The sequence below is a fragment of the Ischnura elegans genome, chromosome 4 (genome assembly GCF_921293095.1).
Source record: "Ischnura elegans chromosome 4, ioIscEleg1.1, whole genome shotgun sequence".
Classification (NCBI taxonomy): Eukaryota; Metazoa; Arthropoda; class Insecta; order Odonata; family Coenagrionidae; genus Ischnura; species Ischnura elegans.
In genome coordinates, this window is record NC_060249.1 from 113,600,795 (window position 1) to 113,625,207 (window position 24,413).

The 24,413-nt window shown below is 39.4% G+C and overlaps 2 protein-coding genes across 3 annotated transcripts in view; one reads left to right on the plus strand and one right to left on the minus strand.

The window, feature by feature from the left end:
* LOC124157906 overlaps window positions 1–24,413 on the minus strand; it is a 137,116-nt gene that overhangs the window by 61,593 nt on the left and 51,110 nt on the right. The window lies entirely within an intron of this gene.
* Window positions 1–24,413, plus strand: part of LOC124157902 (neuroglian) — a 254,597-nt gene that overhangs the window by 56,961 nt on the left and 173,223 nt on the right. For both annotated transcript variants that reach the window (XM_046532974.1, XM_046532975.1), the window contains exons 21-22: window positions 18,727–19,008; window positions 19,137–19,324. In XM_046532974.1, coding sequence (XP_046388930.1) covers window positions 18,727–19,008; window positions 19,137–19,324 — 470 coding nt within the window. The remainder of the gene's footprint in view (window positions 1–18,726; window positions 19,009–19,136; window positions 19,325–24,413) is intronic.

The following is a 24,413-nucleotide window of genomic DNA, read 5'->3' on the forward strand; positions in this document are numbered from 1 at the left end:
GGATATTTGGGAATTCCATTGAAAATTTGAGAATCCAATGGAATACTTGACAATTCAATTGTATCTTTTCTTCGAATTCCATTGAATTTCCTAATATTCAATGGAATATTCGTATTTTCAGTTGTAAATTTGAAAATCCGATTGAATTTTTGGATATTCCATTGAAAACAAGGAAATTCCATTGAAAATTGGCATTTTCAATTGATTTCAATTGGAATTTTCAATGGAATCGGCTGATTTTTTCCAATAGGGTTATTGTTTTTATTGAATGAAGTGGTTTTTTATTTGACAGTAGCTTAGAGTAGGTGTATTTTAATGATTTTTTTTAATGCCCATTTTTGATTTACCATGTATTTACAGTAAACTCTTGATACTACGAAGTTATAAGAACTGAAAATCTGCACTTTGTAGTATCAAATCACATAATTTCAAGAATCATTATGCTTACTAAATGTTTACTTGGATTTTTCTACTTGAATTTTTCTCTATGGAATCATTTTAAACATTATTGGATATTATGATATGGTTGAGAAACATGCTAAACAAACAGCCATTGTGAATATGTCATTATTAATGGTTTTGCGGTTGAATGTTTGGCCCTTGTGCATAAAAATGGATATTACTTCTTCGTGGGGCCAAGGTTGAGGGTCTTAATTTAAAAAAATCAAAAATTCAGATATTCAAGTGTGCTGTGTATTTAGCAAAGGCTTTTTGTCATGACTGACTGTTTTGATTCATATTATCGAAAGTTGATATTATCCTGTTTCGTAAAATCAAGAGTTTATGGTAATCCTTTTGCTGCATATGATGTAAGTTGTGTCATCGCTTGCCTATTTCTCTAAATGCATATTAGAAGTATCTTGATGTCATTAATGCGTATGTTCTTAATCCCATGAAGCTCAAGAATATAAGTTGAAAACAACAAAAGTGTTAATTCAGATTGTAATGAATCAACTACTGAGAAGCTTGATTTGAGTACATATTACTTATGTTGCCTTTTTTCTCTGCGTAAAAGTCTCTCTGGGTTTCAATATATTATCTGCTTATTTTATTTCGTATAATAACGTGCACTATCGAATATCATGGGTATTGTGCATATTATTTTCTGTGACACTGAAGGAGCGCCATTGATTTAGAGTACAGTAAAACTTCGATTTTACGCACTTCGATTTTACATCAAGTCTCGTTTTTACGCAGCGGCACTCAAGTCCGGCCGGAAAGCATAGGGAATTGCAATGGTGAAACTTCGATTTTACATCTTTTCTTGATTTTACGCAGTTTTTCGATTTTGCGCAGCATAACCCCAGCCCCTAAGAGGTCGCTAATCTTGATTTTACGCAGATGTCTTTCGGCTTGTTTTGAAAATCCGACTAGAGCAATATGCAGTTAGGTTATTATTTCGTCTCAATGAGTTGCAAAAATGAATACAGGAACGGTTGAAATGACATCGCGCTGTTGAGCGTGAAACTAAATACATCGCGAATCTAATTATTGCTTCCCCGTGAGCCCTCTCAGTAATATTTCAGGCTCCATTACGAACGCGAATGTCGCTCTTAGTTCAAATTCGCCGTAGAAGGATATCGAAACCTAAAACACACGGCAATCGCCGTGTATGCGTAACTACTTTTGATTAAGACATGATCGCTGGAGATATTAACATTATCACCTTTCGTTTATTATTCGACTTATTGATCGACGCTGTTTATATCCAGAATTATGAGCTACGGAATATCTATCCCCAACGCAAGGCTTACTAGAATTTTGCCAACGCTATGTTTTACGTCGCCCCAGCGAAATATAACGGCGAAATGAGTCGTTAAAAATACTCCCGTGCCAAAATTTTGGCTTCCAAGGTGATCCGAAAAAGATAGTCGTACTTCTAGTATGGACGTAAGTCGATGGTGATTCAACACGATGGTAAAAGCAGCATGCGTTGTCTCATTCCCAGGCTATAACCCCACATCTGCGGGACAAATGGAGGCGAGAGAAAATTGCTTGCGCTGCGCGCTTATCAGAACCGACTCAAATTGTATCTCATTGTCAGACGGTTTAAGTTAAACATGGTTGGAGCTTGATTAGCTATTAGCTTAACTCCGCTAGGTGGCAAGCGTTTTAACGGAACGGAAGTTAATGCACTCGGAGAATAACTCGCGTCGTCAATCGTCATGTAATCATTGAAGTCAAATTCAAGACGTCAGAGATAAGGCAGTCCCTTTAAACTCAGGAATGGCTTAGTACCATTAAATCGAAATACAAAAAGTGTCCGGTGTTGTTATCAGATATGGGGAAGCAAAATATTACGTGAAGCTGAGTCACACGGCTTGTGAGTCGAAGGTCCTGGCGCTGAATTCGCGGAAGAATGCCGACAGAGAAGCTATACCCGGTAGATTCAATCTACTAAAGCCAAAATTTCATGGGAAAATGCTTTTTTATTGCGTAAAAATTAAAAAGTGGGAAAATTGTTCCGGACTATTAATCATTTTTTTACTCATCACTGGCGGCATGACGGTAGTTGCGCGATTATTTAAATAGCTCACTTGTAAAAAGTGAGCTAAACACCGGAAAAATCTGAATTTCCGAATATCGCGGGTCCTGTGTGCTCCGTATTATCTATGGTATGCTATTTGGAAGGAGGTAACCGACAGCTGGGGTCATTAGCGCCATGAAGTAAGGGCTGGGGGGATAGGAACCCCATGTTGGCATTAGCTAGGTTGTAATGATAAGCTCAAAAGGGACCAGGACTTAACTTCCCATCTGATGGACAGAGTGGTGCACTGGAAGGGCCCTCCACATTAGACTCAAGTAGGGATAGGGCCATCTCTGATAAGTCTCTGCTACTGCCAGGACTTGAACCCAGGCCCACAGGATGTAAAGCCTTTGTGATGTATTAGCAAAATTTTGCTCCCTGTTAATGGGGTTAATTTGGATGACTATCCTCAGGTATCTCATTTCTTCAATCTCCAATCTTTGTTTGTCTGCTGGTGGTTAAACGGATATCCTGAAAACTGCTTTTAATGAGAATATTTTCGAAAATTAGCTTATCTGCGACCATTTAGTATCACCATTCCGAAATTTTTCCTGGGTAACAGAAGTAATCTTAGTGCCAGAAAGGCTGGCATTTCAACCATTTTGTTCAACCATGGGAAACACTGTTCAGGAATGCAACGTTGTTTCTCTTAAGGTAACACGTCATCTGTGGTGTTGCTTTTGAGTAAATAAAATTATTAGGCTTCATTTTCCGAGCAATAATGAGCTAGTGTTATCCTGAAAACTATACTCCTCCTCAATACCAACTCTTGATTTTACACACTTTGATTTTACACAGTGCCCATATTTCGGTCCCTCCAACTGCGTAAAATCAAAGTTTTACTGTATATACTTTTTTCAAGAACTAATTAAAATGGATTTATGAGGTCTGATATCAATAATATCAGTTGCTAAGGTGATTGCTATCATATTTTTCAAAATAATCAGAATTACAGCAGTTTCTGCCGTAAGGAATTCTTTATTAGTTAATTTCTGTTTCCTAGGGCACCTGTAAGCCATTTCATCTTTACTGAAAGTTTCTGTATGATGCCTGAAACTCCCCTAATTTTTTTCTGAACCTGGTGTTAAATTCTGACTTATAAAACATATTTTTTAAGACCAGAGCAGAAGGAATTGTCATTTGTAAGGCATTTCCTCACTCTCATGAATACCCACATTTGCTAAAGCAGGCTTAGTTATAGTGAAAATATAGGGAGCATGTATTATTATTGTGCCTTAAAGCGAAATTAAGGAACACTTTTGGGAAATACTTTGATTAAAATTTGTTTTCATCGGATGTTTAAAAAAAAATGTACTGTAGGCAAGATCTTTTGGCAGACTTGTAGTTTGCCTGTGCCCCGGGTGCGGTGAGGCAAGCACGTAATCACATTTCTGCTGAAATTTAAAGTCAACAAGTCCCCGTAACATTGTTTTTAGTATGAAAATGTGCAATTGAATTAAACAGCATAAGAGTCCTACAGCATAAGAGCGAGTAACAGCGTTGTCATGGATAATGAAAATTGCTTAGAAGTAATGCATTATTGATGCTGTAATGTCTCCACTTCCTGAAAATTTTTTTCCTTAGAATCAACTTTTGCAGAATAGTAAAACACTCTGTGGATTGTGAGTGATAAAATGTAAACAGAGGTGTTAATAATGTAATAATGCTTTTATCACTTACAATAACCTTTTAACTGTCTGCGCCTAGTTTTTTTTTAAATCGTTAGATCATTTTCACAAGTATTAGCATGATGAATAACCTCTCAAGTTAAGATAATTTGGAAGTCATATTTTCCTGGGAAATATCGGTGATTTATTGAATGAAAAGAAACTCTCGTGCCCTGGGAGTGTGTTCTCATTCTACAGCTCGCTTGATATCCAAGAGAAGTTGCTAGTTTCTCTTGACTTAGGTTGACTCTCTTAGGTTAGGTTGACTTAAACAGCAGTACAATTATCAATTAAGTGGAACCATAGCCATTAAACAGCAGTACAATTATCAATTAAGTGCAACCATAGCCATAATGCTGTGTTCATGAAGGTTGCATTTTTAATGAGAATAGGTCTCGCTTTGGTGATTAATTTCAGAAAACTTGGTAATAGCAGATATGGAATTTTTTGGTCTTAAATAATGGAAGTCGATGAATTTTTTGGCTTATTTTGCACGTATATTCATGAGTAAATTATCTCAACTTTACTGGTTACTGCTGTAAATGGATGTTAGCGTAGTACTATAAGTTCTGTTATGTTATTTAGCTTTCATCCCAAAAATGCAGTTTTGTGATTAGAATGCTTAAGTAAAGAAATTTTGGTATGATATATGTATTGTCATTCAAGTGCTGTGCAATTGGCTAAAATTTCAATTCAATATTTATTTAGAAATACATTTCCTCCTGCTAAAAACACACTACAAGGCAATTTCCATGTGTATTTTTTCATGGTGATACTTGTTTTATCTGAATCATCTATGAGTACCAATTCTCTTGGAAGGCCGGTAACTTTTAATTTATTGATCTGTATCAATAGCCAAAATCAATATTTTTGGCTAAAAGTTGTATAGAGTAATTCAAGTACATATATAAAATTCAAGTAAATATATAGTATAGGCTAAAGGTTTTATGATATGGTATGAAATGTTTACCATTACTTGAATGATTTATATATCCATTGCATGAAAGACTATCCCTGGTGAAAATGAACTGTTCACGAACCGTTCAAGAAGCATTAAACGAAGTGTTCGGAACCTGTTCACTAAGTGTTCATGAACTGTTCGGGAACCGTTCACGGACTGTATTTTGGCCCATTGAACCGTGACGAACCGTTCCAATAAGCTGTTCAGCCGGCGTTTCCCAGCTGTTCATGAGGTGTTCAGCTGTTCATGGAGTGTTCTGTAACCGTGCAGGAAGCGTTGCACAAAGTGTTGAGAACGTGTTCCCTAAGTGTTCATGTACTATTATTGAACCGTTCACGGACTGTATTTTGGCCCAATTGAACCGTGACGAACCATTCCAATAAGCTGTTCAGCAGGCGTTTCCCAGTTGTTCATGAGGTGTTTTCAGATGTTCGTGAAGCATTCTTTTAACTGTACAGGAAGCGTTTACCATAATACCAATGATGATTAACATCTCGAAGTGTAGGTCTGACAATAATAATTGTGTAAATAACAATTGTGAGAATAATATGCAAAAGGCAAGGTCGATCCAGGATATTATTCGGAGAGGGGCAATTGGGTGTGACAGGCAAACAGTCTTCTCATATTTGAGATTTAAAGGGTAACAATATGCATAGAAAAATTACTGTACAATATATTTTCTTTATCTTAACAAGATACTTATTAATATAAAATTACGGAAATGATTGAGACTCCCAATTAAACAAAAATAATACTAAAAATCTTGTCTATTTTTCAAGCGTCTGGGGGGGGGGGGGGGGGGCATGTGCCCCTCCCCCGTAAATCAGCCTATGCATAAAGGAATGAAAGGTTATTACAATGTTTTGTTACAATAAAAGAATATATGTAAATAGAATTCAATTTTACATACATAATATGCCAAAATTCTTGTCTCTTCTTTTACATTTGTGTACAATTGAATTCTTTCTGTATTTTTTGTGACCTACAATCCAAGACATTAATCATCATTGGTATAATTGTAAATACTTCCTGTAAAGTTAAAAGAATGCGTCATGAACATCTGAAAACACCTCATGAACAGCAGGAAAATACCCCATGAATAGCTTATTTGAACAGTTTGCAATGCCAAAATTCACTCCAAGAACAGTTCCCCAACAGTTCATGAACACTTCTGCTACAGTTTCTGAACATTTTGTGTCACACTTTTGGAATGGTTCTTGAACAATTTATTTTCACCAGGTATGCAACCTTTATCATTCATAACAATTGTACATCATTCTCAGACCTATACACCAAGACATTAATCATCATTAAATAATTGAGGTCAAGAAAAAGAAATTCATTTAATAATACCAGAGCTTGATCAGGAAGCTGTGGTAGATATGTTTACAAACTTTAGCTAGGCTGAACTGAAGTGTTGCATACCAATGAAACTAAACTGTTCAGGAAGAGCTCTCAAGTCTTTGGGAATTAAGATTTTCAAGCTTCTGGGGTTATTTGCAGTACTTTCAGTTATTGTTCAAGCTCAGGATTGTATTTGAAAGTCACACATTCACCACTTTATTTACTTTGCTCACATTATTGTTGTAAATGCATAGCAACCTCAAAACATTTGTACTTATATATTTACACTTTTATTAAAACTGTCAATGTAAATATATATTACCCTCATTATACCAATTTGGCAATTTTTGCGTATTTCACCAATAACTCAGCATAAACATTCACTCACAGTTAAAGCCCTTTTGAATTTTTGAACATATTAGCCCTAATTTTAAATGTCTTCCCTTATAATGCACTCATTCATGTTTCTTTTAATTCATGCTTATCATTTATGGAAAGTAGTGAATCATGAATATAGCATTAATTAAATGTTACATTTAGTAACTGTGGAAGAAATGGGTTGGGCTATTGAATTTAATAATCTGTTCAGGAAGCGTTCTTGGCCAACTGTGCTGAAGCCGTGCACAAGACGTTCCATTCATGGGCCGTTTGTGGGTACCAGGTTAGAGTGTGTGAACTTCCAAACACTTCATAAACGGCCTAGGAAATTTGTCAAGTTCTAAGTCAATATCTGATCCTAATTTTGCTTAGAAAATTATGAACACAATGATGGTCGTTTTCCTTAATTCGTGGTGATATGTTAATGATCATCAATTATGTAAAATAGTGAATCATGGCTAAATTATTTCATTTAGTAACTGTGGAGGAGATGTGCAGAACTAAAATAAGGAAGCGTTCAGGTCCAACTGTGCAGGAGCCGTGCACAAGGCGTTCCATTCATGGGCCGTTCGTGGGTACCAGGTTAGAGCATGCGAACAATTCCCAAACACCTCATGAACGGCCCAGGAAATTTTTCAAGTTCTAAGTCAATATCTGATCCTAATTTTGCATAGAAAATTATGAACACAATGATGGTTGTTTTCCTTATGATCAATTATGTAAAATAGTGAATCATGGATAAATTATTTCATTTAGTAATTGTGGAGGAGATGTGCAGAACTAAAATATGTGTTCATGAAGCGTTCAGGAAGCGTTCATGTCCAACTGTGCAGGAGCCGTGCACAAGGCTTTCCGTTCATGGGCCGTTCGTGGGTACCAGGTTAGAGCGTGCGAACAATTCCCAAACACTTCATGAACGGCCCAGAAAATTTGTGAACCGTTTGCACAGTACGTGCACAGCTTACGAACAGTTAAGGGAACAGTTCATTTTCACCAGGGATAGTAGCTACTGCTAGGTTCTGCATCCAGTTGAAAGAATTCTATCCTGATTCATGCCTTAAAACATTTTTCAAATGCAATGTAAATGGGTTGACAGATTACTTAAAAACTTCCCATCATAAGCATTAAGGTAATTTGGGTTATGATACGGCTCTCTGTATGGCCCACTTATGTTTTTTTAAGCCACCTGTGTTTTTAAAAGAAGCTTTGTGTAAGTTAAATCATACATGATCAATTTTTTGCATAATTTATGCAAATATGCATATGGTTTTTAATATCTGCATATTACATAACAACTTTTCTTAATTTTTTGCATCTTTATATTTTGCAAGTGTTAATCTGAAAGATTTGCCTATTAATGGAAAGGATCACACACAAGAATGTAAAGGACAGAATTCCATGTGAAAGCAATACATAAGCATATTGTATCCCTTTGTTCCGTGGGTTTTTCCTGCTCTATGTCATTTTTCAACAGGCAGTCCCCGACTTTCGCTCATAATGCATTCCTGAAAACATGTACAAAAGTCAAACCGTTGAGTTCCATGCTAATTAGGGGTTAAAAAAATAAAACAAGAATTTTGTTGGGTACTGAGTGAAACTTTCTCTCAGTTTTTAAGTTTACATTCCATGTGTAGTATCCACTATAAATAGAAAGGCATATCAAGAAGCATAACAAAATTCAATTGTTGAACCCTCACTCTTGATACCTATAGATTTTTTAAATCAAAATTCTTCGTTGGGTGACATTTCGTCACACTGTATCTCATGATCACGTATCTTTCACATGTAATTCAAAAAAGACAAAAGTAATACGGAATTAGGATGATATTCCGTGCTTTATCGTTGCTGAAGGTGTTAATGTCGTATATGAATTAAACAGCACTTAAATGGAAAAACACAATTAGAAAGAAGCACTTTTATTTATTAAATTTATGGAAAGGTGTTTGATTTTGTCTAGTCATCTTTTTTGAAAAATTTCTCCTATGAAGGGTGAACTACAGCTTTCTTCTTCTCAAGATAAAGGAGCCTATAGCAGGCTGTTTTTCTCTAAAAAAAATGACCTTGATTGAAGTCAGCAATGCCCTTGATTGTATATACTGCCTTATGAAACTGTTAAATTTTGGGATGCTCGGCAAACATCGCAGGAATTTCAAAAAATTATTTACAGACAAATGTTTGCAAGTCCGAATTTAGCATACAAAAATCAAGTGAAAGATGTCAATTTGGAACATACAAAAGTGTGGATTGTACATAAGTTGAGGACTGCCTGTATTTATTTGACTCAAGAGGAGTTGTTACATGGCTGTTATTACCAAAGTCATAGAGTATAGCCCACATCAGCATTGCGGTGGTGGCTGACTATGAGAGTTGTGAAATTAATGATTCATTTTTTTTGACACCATGACCGAAGTGGTGTGTAACTTGTTAGGCATCTTAATTCCTCTATGTGAAGGCTAAAGTCGTTCCATTGACAAGGAAAAGCCTTAGCCTGCAATTACTGAGCCATGTTATAGCCTAAATTTATTTTGTATGCCATCCTGCAATTATATCCCATCTCTTCAGTTAGTGTTAGTATTTGATCAGTTTCGATGAAATTTTTATTCTGTTAATGTCCCGACTACTAGAAACAGCCTATTTTGGTCCTTCACATGGGGGGGTTTGTAACCACCAATGATCATTAGCACAAATGACCTGGGTGGAGACATTCACCCAGGCAAAACTCAACTTTATGTCTTTTAGACAGGGAGGCCTAAACTTAACCCCATCACTTAGCTGGCTGGGAATTTTGGTTTTGTGGAAATTCTCAGGGAATTTGGCAAGTGTTCAGGAAAAGTCTTTTTTTGAAGCATGCAGCATCTGGCTACTCTAGTGATGTACCCATAGTTAAGTATAATATAAAATAATTTGTATAAGTTTTTTGTTCTTCGTCCAGAAATCTGAATCTCTTTATTAAAAGCTCCTTTTTCAGTAACTTTCCATTATTAAAATTTTCTGTTCGTATAGTTAATTACTTGATGCTGTTAATTTATTGGTAAACATGCTTACAACTATTGTTTGGAAAATAGTTATCAGAACTGTTTGTATACTAGAGTTCAGTTCCAACCCATTGCAGTTTCTATAAGGGCCATTTCACTTTCATGTTGAAAACATTTAAGGTAGACATACTTTAGAGAAGGTAGTAAATAGTGACTGACCTGCTATTATGTATTTGTGAAGATATTGTAATACATAATACCTGCGATTTATTTCCTCACATGTGAAGATGTGAGCTTAAGTTTTTTAAAGTATGTATTTAACCTCATCCAATTGGTAAGCTGTCATTTGTCCCTAAGTTTCATACATCTCAAGATGTTACTCACAGCATTAAAATTACCCAGCAACTTTTACTCTGGTCAGTAATTTATATCCCATGTGCAATATTTAGTTAAAATACCATTGTTTTTTGACTGGTTATCACCGTGGAAAACAAAGAAATTCTCGTGGAAAATCTGGTACTCTCAGCAAATTTTTTAATTGTTATTAAGTGGATATCCTGCGTATTGGGTTATGGTGTTGAGAGTTTTTATTTCATGCCTCACACAGTCATTCGAGAAACATTTAAGTGTTCCAATTGTTCCAAAAGTGTCAATGTCCTTGGACTTAGTCTGAATTCTACGTAATCTTTTTTCTGCCTTGTCTCACTCCATGCTCTAGCTTTACTATTACATGAAGATGGTCGCCTTCAAATTAAATATAAATCAGGAATGGGCTAAAACTCGAAACCTCTGATGCAATAGGATTGAATGAAATATTCAAATTCCTGCCCTATATCCAGTTAAATTGGGTCTACAATGGTATATCTATTGAGTCATTAATATTCAATCAAACACTCATAATCCTGATCATCTCTGATGAAAAGGTAATCGGGGAAGTGTAAAAAATGCAGTTGTTTTTAACCTTGTTTTTTTTTTTCTCTCTCATAAATGGCCTTAGATTTATTAATGTGATAGAATGCTGTTTGGTTGGAATTTTTGTTGCATCTTAATAACCAAGGTTTTCTATTTGAGAACTGGTAAAATATGCGATGCTTTTACCTTCTTAGTCTATCCAATTGGTTCTTTCTTCCTCATTTAAAGTTGTCTGTGAATTTCGTGCTTTGAGGGATTGCCTACCTTAAGTCAATTATTTTGGACATGTGAAGATGTTTTGAGCGAATTGTGATTTCTGCCATAAAATACTGTTAATTTGTGAGGGAAACAGGGTAATATTTCTTGATATCTGTCTCTTCTTCCTCCACCACCCAGTCTAATGGAAGTTATGTGGCCGATACGCCAGTGGCCTACGTCCCAACACATCTGCCCTACTTGCTACTGGATAGGATGTATTGACGATGACGATGGTGATGATGACGAGCAGTTTCGCCTCTTCCCCCCTGCCCACACTCCTTACGTCCACCTGTCCTCATGTCCCCCCCCTCACCTTCTGAATCTCGCTCCCCGTTCAAATCAGGTGGGATCATGTTAACCTACTCACAGCATGGGACTTCTTTTTTTTGGGGTGATGTCAACCTACTGTGTCTGCTTCATTTACTTTTTCTTAGCCAGTGTGGTCATAGTGAGCTTATTGATCACCTGTGAATGCTTGAGTTTTGCACATAATAATGTAAACCATCCTTTCAGGTTTATGTTTTTGTTTGTCTTGATGTGATGGAGAATGTGAAAGGGCATTTTTAATCTTCCATTGTTTATATCATTTTTTGTCAAGAGATAATAGGTATGATGTAAGTTTATCATGAAGATTTACCTGTACCTGATATGTGTGAACCTATTCTCTGCACGTAGAATGGAATTTTTATTTTTTTCACTGCTTTGAGCAACCTTCTGATGTTGAATGTTTCCCTCAGTGTAATTAAATATTTGTGTTGTTGTGAACTATCTTATTTATTGACCTTGACTCGACTATTTTGTCAAAGTAAAGTTCTAGGCAATTTTCGTATTCCTTTAATTTTTCTATGGAAATCCTAATGTGCTGGTGGACAACAGTGTTTCAACAGTCTGTGAAGCTGTGTTGATCATTTGCCCCTCACTCTGTTTTGCATGAGAAGTAAATGCAATGTACAGTACTCTGTCACAGTGGCATCATGTATGTAGTACTCTTAATAGTTGTAGATAATTAAGATATTTGTAGTGATTCTACAGCTTACAGGAAAACTATTATTTTTAATGACCAAATGCATCGTATTCTTCTATTGTATAATTTGTAAAGCATAGAAGCTCAGCAGTCAGAAATGGTCCTACACATTTTTCCCTAGTTATTTCTGTTTGAAAGAAAGCCTTCATAACCCTGCCTTTATTGAAATAATTTTCTGAAAAATATCTTTTCCTCTTCTTCATGTAGGAATAAAATTCTTGGATTTTTCATTGGAGGGATATTGCTGGCCCTGTGTCCTTCATGAAACCATTTTTTTTTCGTGGATCTGTATTGGTAGTTAGGAATGTTTTAATTGTCTGTATTCAATGTCCAGTAGAATTGTACATTGCAGCTCAGCCATTTTATGCTTTAGAGAAATCAGTTACTATATTTAGCTCAGCATTTTGCGATTTGATCAAATTAAGTATGCATGGCCATTCTTCTTCCTACAGTCATGGGTTTCCCTAAAGGCAGGAGTAGTATTCAGTAGTTTTAAAGCCTGACTATTAACATTAATAGGGTGAATGCTAGTGACTATTTGAATAACGGTTGACTAAGCCACAGAAGTCTTGGATAGTAGCAACTGTGTCATGGGTTTTTCTTTCTACATCTCCAGGATTTATGATGCTACATGGTCGTAGTTAGTTACGTATAATTTTGGTAATGTTGATTTTTTATGCTAATAGGCTTCTGCCAGTTGTAATTGTATTGTTAGTTCTATTCTTCTATACAGTTGACTCCTGTTGGAGGTCTACTCTATGTGTAGAAGGGTTCATCTGATGATAGATTTTGCATTTGGCCTGAGATGATTTTTTTACAAACGAACTTCTGTGATGCTAATTCCTCATCTAGAAACAATGCCAATTCAGCATTCAATGGAATTCTCTTTACGACCAGTCCTCTGGAATGGTTTAATATCTTAATGCGAGGGTGTATTCTAAATTCTTATGAACACAGTATTTATTGCTTTACATGGTATCTGAAACTTTATGCATATAAGTGAATGTCACGCACATAATATATAATTACAAACTGGTTTTCTTTTACTAATAGAATTGTCAAAGATATCTGCATGGATGTGGATGTTTATTTGAGGAGAATGCTGTATTAGCATTGAGGATCTCAAGAAATTGAAATTAAGCTATATAAACCTTGCTAAGCATATTTAATAATTGGTCTCAAATGAATGAGGACCCCAAATAGTGGTGTTTATCTCACCTTTAATAATCATTACATGTATATTTTATTGGAGAAATGGCTCTATCAGCCAAAATGTGATCTATTATCTTCTCCCAAATTGTATCATAATGATTTTCTTCTTAGATTTTAAAACTTGGGTACAATTTTTTCTCATTAGATGATTTTCTGTCTGTCTTGACTTTCACTTTTATTCGACTTTGAATACCATATCACTCCAGGCAATCTTATGAGCACACCTGTCACTTTTTCCCTTTTGTAAGTTTCACTAATGTATACGAAAGGCTTCACACCCTTAGGGTCAGGGTTCAAGTCCTGGCAGTGGCAGAAACTTTTCAGAGATGGCAGTATCCCTGCTTGAGAGTAGTGTGGAGGGAACTTCCAGTGCAATACACTATCCTGCAGATGGACGTTTAGCCCTGATTAAGCCTCTCATTAAAACCTGGCTAATTCCAACACAGGTTTCCTATCCTCCCTCCCTGAACTCAAGGCAAAAAGGACCCCAGCTGTCAGTTACCTCCCTCTAAATACCATATCATAGATAATACGAAATATAGGGCACCCAGCAGTGGCGTAGGTATGGGGGGGATGAGGGGATAGATCCCCCCAAAAGCCTCAGAGAAATAAAAAAAAATATTTAAAAAAATTGTCTAGTTTTGATATACAGCAGCTGCATCTGCTTAAAGTTAAATTTTAAGTGCCAAAATGATGTTAAATATATTTCCAGGCATGTCATTTTTTTTTAATTTTCCAGTAATCCCCAGCACTTCTATCTCCCCCCAAAAGCTAATTCCTAGTTACACCACTGGCACCTGGGATATTCCGCAATTAAGATTTTTCCGGTGGTTAGAGAACTTCTTCTCTATCGGCATTATTCTTCCACAAATTCAATGCTGGGAACTTTCACGATTCACAAGCCGTGTGATTTGTCTTCACGGAATATCTACTTTCCATTTCTGATAACAATACTGGACACTTTTTGTACTCGATTTTATAATTACATATAAGCCATTTCAGAGTCAAAAGGAACTGCCTTATCTTTCACATTTTGAATTTGACTTTAATGATTGTGTGATGACTGACGATGCGAGTTATTCTCCGATGGTATTCACACTAACTCTTTTTCTGTTAAAAAATAAACAATTGCCACCAGGCAGAGTTAAGCTACTAGCTATTCAAGGTCCAACTATGTTTCATTTACACCCACTGAGATACGTTGAGTCAGTTTTGATCTGCGTGCCGTGTAAGTAATTTTTCCCCGGCTCAATTTGTCCCGCAGATGCAGCATTAGCCCACGGAATGAGACCACGCATGCTGTTTTTACCATTGTGTTGAATCACAAGTGACTTATGTTCATGCTGCAAATACGATAATCTTTTTTGGATGACCTTGGAAGCCAAAATTTTGGTACAGGAGGATTTTTAACGGCTAATTTGGACGTTATTTTGCTGGGGCGACGGAAAACAAAACCTTGGAAAAATGCTAGAAAAATATCCGAGAGATAGATATTCTGTAGGTAATAATTCCGGATTAATGATCATCTACTATAGTTGAAATTAATGTATAATAAACATCATCGCTCATTATTAAAACTCATTATTCGTTATTCACATATCTATGTAATGAGAACTTACTACTTCGCTCCAGTGACTAAAATCGGCGTGAATACCACAATCTTCTCGTGGAGCAGTTCTTTGACAAGTCGTATAAGTGAGGTATTTTATCTCATTGGACTGGAAAAATACGATTCGTAACCGAGGTTGTCGTATATGTGAAAAGTTTCATGACCGAGGTTGGAAATACATTGGTTCATATGAGGTTATTCACAGGACGAAAAAAAAATCGGTGTGTGAGGTCATTTTATAAGTGAGGGTCATATAACCGAGGTTCTACTGTAAGAATTTTTGAACTTTAAAATTTGGCCTTTTTTTTAATATTGGCCTATTTTTGCTGCAGGATGAACTAGGATATATTGGTGAAAGATTTTGGGACCCAATACTGGTCACTTGTTGGTGAGAATGGTGTCATAAAGCATCATCTGTCCTTTGAAAACATGACCAGTAGTGGATCACTAAACGTTGACTAAAAAAAATCCTGGTTTTTTTTTGTTGCACATGGTTCCTGTTTGTCTAGTTTATCATCATGCTTAGCAAAAGCTTCAAAAGGGTAGTTTCCTTCATCAAAGAAAACGATAGGCATTGATTGCGATTCGTTACCCACCATTAGTGTATTCATAATACATAAATTATTTGGTTTTTGAATAACCGGTTTAGACGAATGGCAAGGGTCAAATTTTATCCTCATTTGAAAAAGGCCAGATTGGCGCCCATGCGATTCCACTCCGCGTGACGTCACAGGGACCTAGTTTCTACACGAGAGGATAGGAGTTATACATCTTCTGAGGTTACCAATGCATGCATGAGGCACAGAGCTCAGGGAAACATGTCTTAATAATCACCTATTAAAATTGTCTAAGGTCCGAAAGTTTCCTTCGTTTGATAAGGTAGTAATAATCCATGTTTAAGCCAAGCGCTACCTGCTAGCAGGGTACTCTGATATCTGCTAGCAGCCTGCGTCATATCAGTTCTCTATATCAGTATATGCTCAAGCCTCACCTCAAGGTCACCTCACAGGGTGGCAGCGGGAACCCGAAATACGTCACACAGACTTTTCCCATCATTCCTACTTAGCCGTCGCGTTTTCGCGCGCTATATCCGCTAGCATCCTGCATCCTATCAGTGCTCAGAGCCTCGATCAAGGTCACTTCACAAGGAGAGAGGGGGAACCAGAAATGCGTCGCACGGACTTTCCTACTTACGCGTCGCGTTTTTGCGCGCTTGAAATTTTTCACTTTTCATTTAATCGCGAAAAATAGATATCGTCATTAAAAAATCTAAAAGCGCGAAATACGTACTCCAGGAGTAATAATCTTTCGATTTAGGCAATAAAAAAATAATAGGAAACCACCCTATTGGGAAATATGATTTTCTAAATTTATTTTCTATTTATTTTGACTTCAGAAATTTAGAGGATTGGAGTAAAATGGAAATTTGGGGATGTACGTCATGTTTTCAGTAACAAGGCCTCATTTTGAGTATTTCACAGTGATTTCTTGAATTGTACTCTTTTACTGTTAATCTGTTGTAAAGAACGTCATTTTTTTAATTCTTACTGATGGTCCAGATGTCTGCATATGTAATATTTTTATTTCCAATTTAATACAATGTGGAATTTTTTGTTATCCTTGCATGGGTTACTACTAGAGATGTGCGAATAGTATCCGCGAATACTCGAATACCTCGAATATTAGAAAGTATTCGATATTCGAGGTTTCGAATAGTTATGCGAAAAGTACCGCCTCGAATACCTCGAATACTTGGAATTCCGCGTCATACACTGTCGCACGCACGTCGTTGGTAGTTGACTCGGAAAAATGTAGAGAACTGTAGTCATTTAGCGCTCGCAGCGCCGTTTTACGCGAGTTGACGAATTACATCAAATTCGTGGATTTTAGCGGTGAAAAGAGTTCAATGAGGGGAACCGAAAAACGGTCGGGTGAAAAAATCCGAAAATCCCCGATTCCCCCCACCAGGAGAACCTCAGTGCCGTGGGATAGCAACCTTAGGGCATTTCCCACGATCCGCTATCCCCCTCCATTCAGCACTTGGCTCACCCACTCTGACGCTTTCCTCTTCTCCGAAATCAAACAAAAGGTCCCAGCTCGCGCAGGGATCGCATTACGAAGACCCCTGCTTCGAAAAAAATATCGAGTTACGAGAACAATAAAAACTTGTTTCACGCCCTCCCCCCTTTTCTCACCCACTGACCTTTTTCTGGCTACCTGCTTCGAAGTTCCCCATTTCTGGAGGTCAGCAGCTGTGTGAGTACCGTGGGATACTTACATTAGCGCATTTCCCAAGATCCGGTATCCCTCTCCATTCAGCACTAGCCCCCCCTCTGAGGCTTTCCTCTTCTTCGAAATAAAAAAAAGGTCACAGCTCGCGCAGGGATCATATTACGAAGACCTTAGCTTCGAAAAAGTACCAAGTTACTCGAGAACAATAGAAACGTGTTTCGGGCCCTCCCTTTTCTCCCCCACTGACCTTTTTTTCCTACCAGCTTCGAAGTTCCCCATTTCTTTGGAGGTCAACCGCTGCATGAGTCATCTATTAGCACAAAAGGTGTCTAAGAATGACTTTCGTCAATTGATGTTACACCTTTATTGAATTGAAATATTAGTAATGTGCGCGTAATTTCAAAAAGAATAAGACCAAACATGACGTATTTCTGAGTTTATTTAAGCATTTTACGCAAAGAAATAAATGTCAAAATACGACGGAGACGCATTCTGGCGAAACTCGACATGAGCAACAGAGCTTCTCGGAATTTGATACGGTATTTTTTTCCGAAAACATATATCAAGTTACAATTTATGAGTGGTGCTATAAATCTTTATAGTTACAGTCCCAGACAAAGGGATATTTTCTCAGAATATTTGGTTTCTCCCTGATAGCAATTCCAATTCATCTTCTTATCTCGTGAGAACTCCCGAAGATGGACTGAAAATAATTGAAGAAAATCCGGTGGAGAAGAGCTTGTATTTTACAAAATGCCTCAGATTGTCAGCTAGCACTTGGCAGCAGGAGTGAGGGTAAAGCGATGTTAGTTGAATTAATTATATGCCCAATTGTTTCCATAAAATTAAAATATTCATTAATCAGCTAAATTCCTGCTCGAATCATTTAAAGGAAATCAAAATTACTCCCCAAAATCTTGTGTTGCCTGCTGCATTGGCAACCGAGTCAAACATACCAGCATTCATCATTTAGTATTTGAAATTCGAGGTATTCGAATATTCGAGCAATGATTTAATATTCGAATTCGATATTCAAATTCGAGAAATCTGCTATTCGACCCATCTCTAGTTACTACATTTCAATAAGGTGGTCAGATTCATATCAGACCCAAAATAGCTGTTAAAAAAATGGTAGATGGAAAGGAAAGATATGTTAAAATGAAAAAAAATTCTTTCTCATTTAGCCATTATCTCTTAAGGCTGAAGTAAGAAATGTGAAAGTTGTCGCCCACTTTTCATGAGTTTTGAGTTTTGGTTCATTTAATTGCTCAGGAAGAATCTTTCATTGAGTGTAAGAGTCACTCACTAGTGTAAATAACATCAAACTACATGAGGTCCATGCACAAAGCCAAGGAGTAGTTATCGCTTGGTGTGAGCTCGTGAAGTCATCAATTTATCAGCGAAAGAGTTACGGCTGTTGATTTTACCTCGTGAATAGCTCAAGAAGGTGACAGATCAATAAACTGAAAAACATGAATGCAATAAGAACTGACTAAATTTAAAAAAATGAGCAAGTTTGAAAAAATTAATGAATGGAAAAATATGCTGAAAATATTTTAGGAAATTTGGGTATTTTCTCTTGCCAATTACATAGATTTTTGAATAATTTAATGTTTTTTTTTTTCAGAACACACTCAGATTGTTCAGGGGCCAGAAGACTATGAAGTGGCTGCTGGAACATCAGCCACTTTCCGCTGTAATGCTGTTTCTGACACATCTTTGAAATTGACAATAGAATGGCTCAATAATGGGCAACCTTTGGACTTTGAAGAAGAACCAAGATTTGTTCGTGCTTCTGATTCATCCCTTACTATCACCAAAACCTCAGAATTGGATTCTGGTGTTTATACATGTGTTGCCAAAACTGATTTGGATGAAGCTAGAGCACTAGCAACACTAATAGTTCAAGGTATAAGAATCCTAACAATTAGATGGTGATCAGATGTTTAGAGTATGTGTGTTGTGAATAATTTTACTTTTCAAAGTTATTCATTGGCTGGAATTCTGAAATTAACTACATGCTTATTAACTTTGCAGATGTACCAAATCCTCCCTCTCTTAAATCCGTGACTTGCAATAGACGAGATGCATCAGTAGAGTGGACTCCAATGGGTGATAACCGAGCCCCAATCCTCCGTTATACCATTGAATACAATACAAGCTTTACCCCTGACACATGGGAGAAAGCTTTTGATTCAGTCCCAGCTACAGATATGGCTTACACTGTGAGTGGAGTATTTTATTTGCCTGTTAATCTTTTGGATCTAGGTATGACTAAACTGCTTGTGTAGTAGAGTGCTAAGCATCATTAAATGGAGGTTATACAAAGTACCGTATTTCTCTGAATATAGTCGCCCTCTGAATATAGTCCCCCCCCTTATTTTGGGGCCTCAGTTTTGGGAATAAATTAAAAAAATATGCTTGAATATAGTCCCCCCTTTAATTCAACGACAGGCATTTTTGGAAAAAAAGGAGGGACTATATTCAGATAAATATGGTATTGTGAGGTCGAGGGGTTATTAGGAGAGGTAGCATGGATTTTCAAAGCACACACGGAAACACTTTCACTTAGATGCAACTAGAACTTTAATATCGGCTAGATACAGCAACTCGTGTGGTTCTTCCCTAGCAAAACCTGCACCGTCTCTCTACACTCCCGTCACCCACACACTTTCTGCGCGACTCGCTGCGCGTTACTATCCCAACTGGCTCGTCCGTCCGAGTTCCTCGGCGTCCCCCCGAGGGGCAGCACCTTCCGGACCGTCTCGTACAGCCGGAGGATGACAGTCGGCCTTTCCTGATTTCAGGGCCGTCCTCGGCCCGATCTTGCGGTTGGCTGACCTCTTCTTCTACAGCATCGGATTCCTCTTGAATCTGCTCGTTGGCTCCCTGGTCTCCGAGGCTGCATGGGGGTGGGTTGTCATCTTCTTCTACAGCATCGGGGTCCTCTTGAATCTGCTCGTGGGCTCCCTGGTCTCCGAGGCTGCATGGGGGTGGGTTGTCATCTTCTTCTACAGCATCGGGGTCCTCTTGAATCTGCTCGTGGGCTCTCTGGTCTCCGAGGCTGCATGGGGGTGGGTTGTCATCTTCTTCTACAGCATCGGGGTCGTAGTCTTGTGGGGGTTGGCACCATGGTTTCATTCGATCTGCACAAAAGACCGAATGAAACCTCCTCTGGGTTCTGGCTGCTCCTGGGATGTCTGTCAGCAAATATCTATCCCTGGGGAATACCTTCTCCACCCTGTATGGTCCCTTAAATTTGGGTGCTAGCTTTCGAGACGTTCCCGTCGCCTGGGCTTCTCGCTCGACTAATACTAACTCTCCCCGCACGTATTTTCTTGGCTCCTTGTGAGCTTCGTCAAACCTTTTCTTCTGCCTCTCCTGACATGTTACCATCCTGCCTAAAGCTTCCTTCCTAACCTCCTCTATCACTTCTTTGCTCACTTCATGTTCATCTTCCTGCAATGTCACTACAACTCGGTTCCTTAACGCATTCCGTGGGCGGTACGCGCATTCGATACAGGCTGCGATATATCTTTTTATCCTTTGTCTCATCCTCGGGAACCAGAAATATCTTCTCAGGTGTTCCAGAGTCTTTTCTTCTCCGTAATGTCCCATGTCATCATGGCTCCCCTTTATGATTCTCCAAATCGCATCTCTTGGGACCACCCAACGACTTCCCCCCTCCACTCTTCGACATATTCGATGGTCTCTTACTACATAATCAGTGTGCACTTGCTTATCCTCGTTTGTCTGTGCTGGCTTTTTCAACGTCGCATGTATTTTCTGGAGACTCGGATCTTGCAGCTGCATGGTCAACAGCCAATCCTCCTGCTGTATTCTGGTGGTGAATATTTTTGAGTCAACCATCTCAGGTTCTACCGCCTTCCCCACCGGGTTTCTGCTGAGGGCGTCTACGTGACTCATGCTCCTGCCTGGTCGGTATTCGATTTCGAAGTCGTACTCCTGTAGTCTCAACCACCACCTGGCGATTCTTGGCAACAGCTCCCTCTTAGTCATCGCCGTCTTTAATGCATTACAATCCGTTACTACCTTGAACATTCGATCCAGCAAGTACATCCTGAATTTGTCAACTGACTCTACTACCGCTAAGGCTTCGAGTTCGTAGCTGTGATAGGATTTCTCTGCATCCGTTGTTTGTCGGCTGTAGTACGCCACAGGTCTCAATGGTCCCTCATTTTGCGATTGCATAAGAATGCCTGCTAATCCATGTTTGCTGGCGTCTGTGTGAACCTCATGCTTTGCACTCACATCAAAAAGCGTCAGCATAGGTCTTTCGACCAGTCTTGCCTTGAGTTCTTGGAATGCCACCTCTTGTTCCTCATTCCACTTGAACTCCACTCCATTCTTCGTCAATTTTGTCAACGGTTGGCTAATCGCCACAAATCTTGGCACAAACCTTCTAAAGAACCCGGCCAATCCAATGAATTGCCTGATTTCGTGGACATTTTCCGGTCGCTTGAACTCTCTCACGGCTCGAATCTTTCGTTCGCCTGGTTTTATTCCATCTGCGTTTATCTCGAACCCCAAATAGTCTACGCGCTCCTTGAAGAATTCGCATTTCGCCAACTTCAATGTTAGTCCTGTCTCTTTGAGTGCTTCTAGAAATCTTTCAAGCTTCTCAAGTCCTTCCTTCACGGTTCTGCTCGGTATCAGAACATCATCCATATATATCAACACATCCCCTGGTTTTGTGTTCCTGATAACTTGTCTCATCGCCCGATTAAACACGGCTGGTGCGTTCACCAGACCAAAGGGCATACTGTTGAACTCGAACAACCCTCCCGGCGTCACAAACGCTGTAAGATGCCTTGACTGAGGCGCCACTGGTATCTGATAGTAACCCGACGCGAAGTCTAAAGTGGAAAAATAACGGTTTCCCGCGAGGCTGTCCAACTGCTCATCAATCGCCGGCATGGGAAACTTCTCCTTCCGGGTCTTCTGGTTCAGCCCTCTGTAGTCGATGCATAATCTGTCCTCTCCATTTGCCTTTTTCACCAACAGAGCCGGGCTAGCATATTCTGATGTAGAAGCTTGGACTATTCCAATCCTCATCAGCTCCTCCACCGCTTTTTGCATGCTCTCTCTTTTTGCGTAAGGCAGACGATACGGACGTGACGTCACGGGTTTGTCGTCATTCAAGTCAATGCTGAAGCTGGTGAAGTTCGCCTTGCCTAACTCGCTTAAGTTTTTAGCAAAACATCCCCTGAATTTATTTACGAGGTCGCATAGTGCCCCTTCGTCTTGCGTCGTCAGGTTCTCGTTCATGTCTATCTCGTCTTTCTGGATCCGTGACTCCTCTTCCACCTTCCGCACTTGAGAATTCTTTCTTTTACTAAGGTCAGCGTTTTCTCTGGAAATGGTGAGTCTCCCAAACTCCTTTTCGACCCGAATTCCTGGTTGGTCTAAGGCACTCCGCCCTACAATGATAGCATCCTCCTGAGAATTTTCTGGGACAATTAAAACCTCTACTTCCACATTCACATCGTCTACTTTCAAGATCATTCGTTTCGTGCCAATAGCTTCACAACTCCCTGATCCAAACCCAACTAAACGCTTTTGGCTCGCCTCATATTCGACTCCTAGTTCTTGTGCAACGTCTCTTCTCAGGGTGACAACATCGCTTCCTAAATCAACGAAGCCAACCACCCTGTCGTCGTTTATCTCTATCCACTTGTGGTACTCGTCCTTTATGACGCAATTGGGTCGTGTGATTTTCCTAACGTTCCACTTTTTCTCATTCTGGGTCGTTCTCGGGGTTGCCTGCAAACAATCTTTCTGCATATGTCCCGTCTGCTTGCACCGGTAACAAACTCTCTCACGGGCAGCTACTCGGCACTCCCTAGCGAGGTGCCCCTCTTTTCCACAATTGAAACAAACACCCTGGGTATGCGTCCTTTCGCCCCTCACTTCCTTGACTTCAGCCCTCTTGTCAATGGTCACAGGAGGTCGATTGTGAAAGTTTGCCCTATCTCCCAATTTGGCCCTATCAGTGACACTCTCGTATCGTCTTATCTTGCGTAATAGTCCTTCTACATCTTCAAAGTCACACATAGTCAGCAGCTTCACTAGTTCCTTATCCCACATGCCATTTAGAATGTACTTGATAAGGGAGGCTTCATTTACTTCACCACGCCTAGCGATAGTCTTCATCGCGTAAACATATGACTCATGCGTCTCGCCACGCTGCATTCTTCTCTTTGTAAGACTCAAGTGCACGTCGGCTTGGTCCTCCACTGATGGGAAACAATATAATAGTCCTTTTTTGAACGCCTCCCAAGAGTGTACTTCCTCGGCTACGCTATTCAGCCATAGTTTCGCCGCTCCGCGTAACTTACTAACGGATTGGGCTAACAACATCGACTCGTCCCATCCGTAGGCTGATGCAATGCTCTCTACTCGCCTGACCCACTGTACCGCCGTGAACCCCAGGGTTAGCGAAGGTTCAAACTCCGGCAATAATTGCTCTTCTATTTCTCGATAACCCACCATACTTTTCTCAAGAACTAACGATTGCCCATTTAAAAGTTCTCGTTCACGTTCTAGAAGTTTCCTTTCTCTCTCTAACAATTCTCTCTCGTGTTGCAAGAGCGCTTGTTCCCTCTCCGTTGCGCTTCTAAGGACGCCACTCTCTCCGACAGGATTCCGCCAATTTCCCAACGACAGTTCTCTGCCCTTCGTAGGCCACGCGACAGTAGCCTCGCGCGGGTGCTCACCGGGTCCTCTTGCCTGTATATCCTCCTTAGCCTTGTCTCTCGCGGCATAATGCGTCGACGCAGGCAGAACCCACTTAGCGGTAGCCTCTCGGTGCATCTCACTACGCTCCCTGGCCACGCCGGCCTCGCCCTCCTGCTCTCGACATGTTCCCGCCAATTCGGTCGCGTCCCTTCCTTCCGCAGAATGGACGCCGTTGAAGCTACCTACGCGACACTCGCCGTCCCACGACGCATTCGTCGGACTGGTCATTGCTACAACTAGAACCACACTCTCTCACCTTACTCAGTCCGCACTGGGGTTTTTGATGCTCTATCTATTGATGGCTGGATGTGCACGAACAACTCCACCTCAGCTCGCTGGTCAATCCCACTTCTGAACTGTGAGGTCGAGGGGTTATTAGGAGAGGTAGCATGGATTTTCAAAGCACACACGGAAACACTTTCACTTAGATGCAACTAGAACTTTAATGTCGGCTAGATACAGCGACTCGTGTGGTTCTTCCCTAGCAAAACCTGCACCGTCTCCCTACACTCCCGTCACCCACACACTTTCTGCGCGACTCGCTGCGCGTTACTA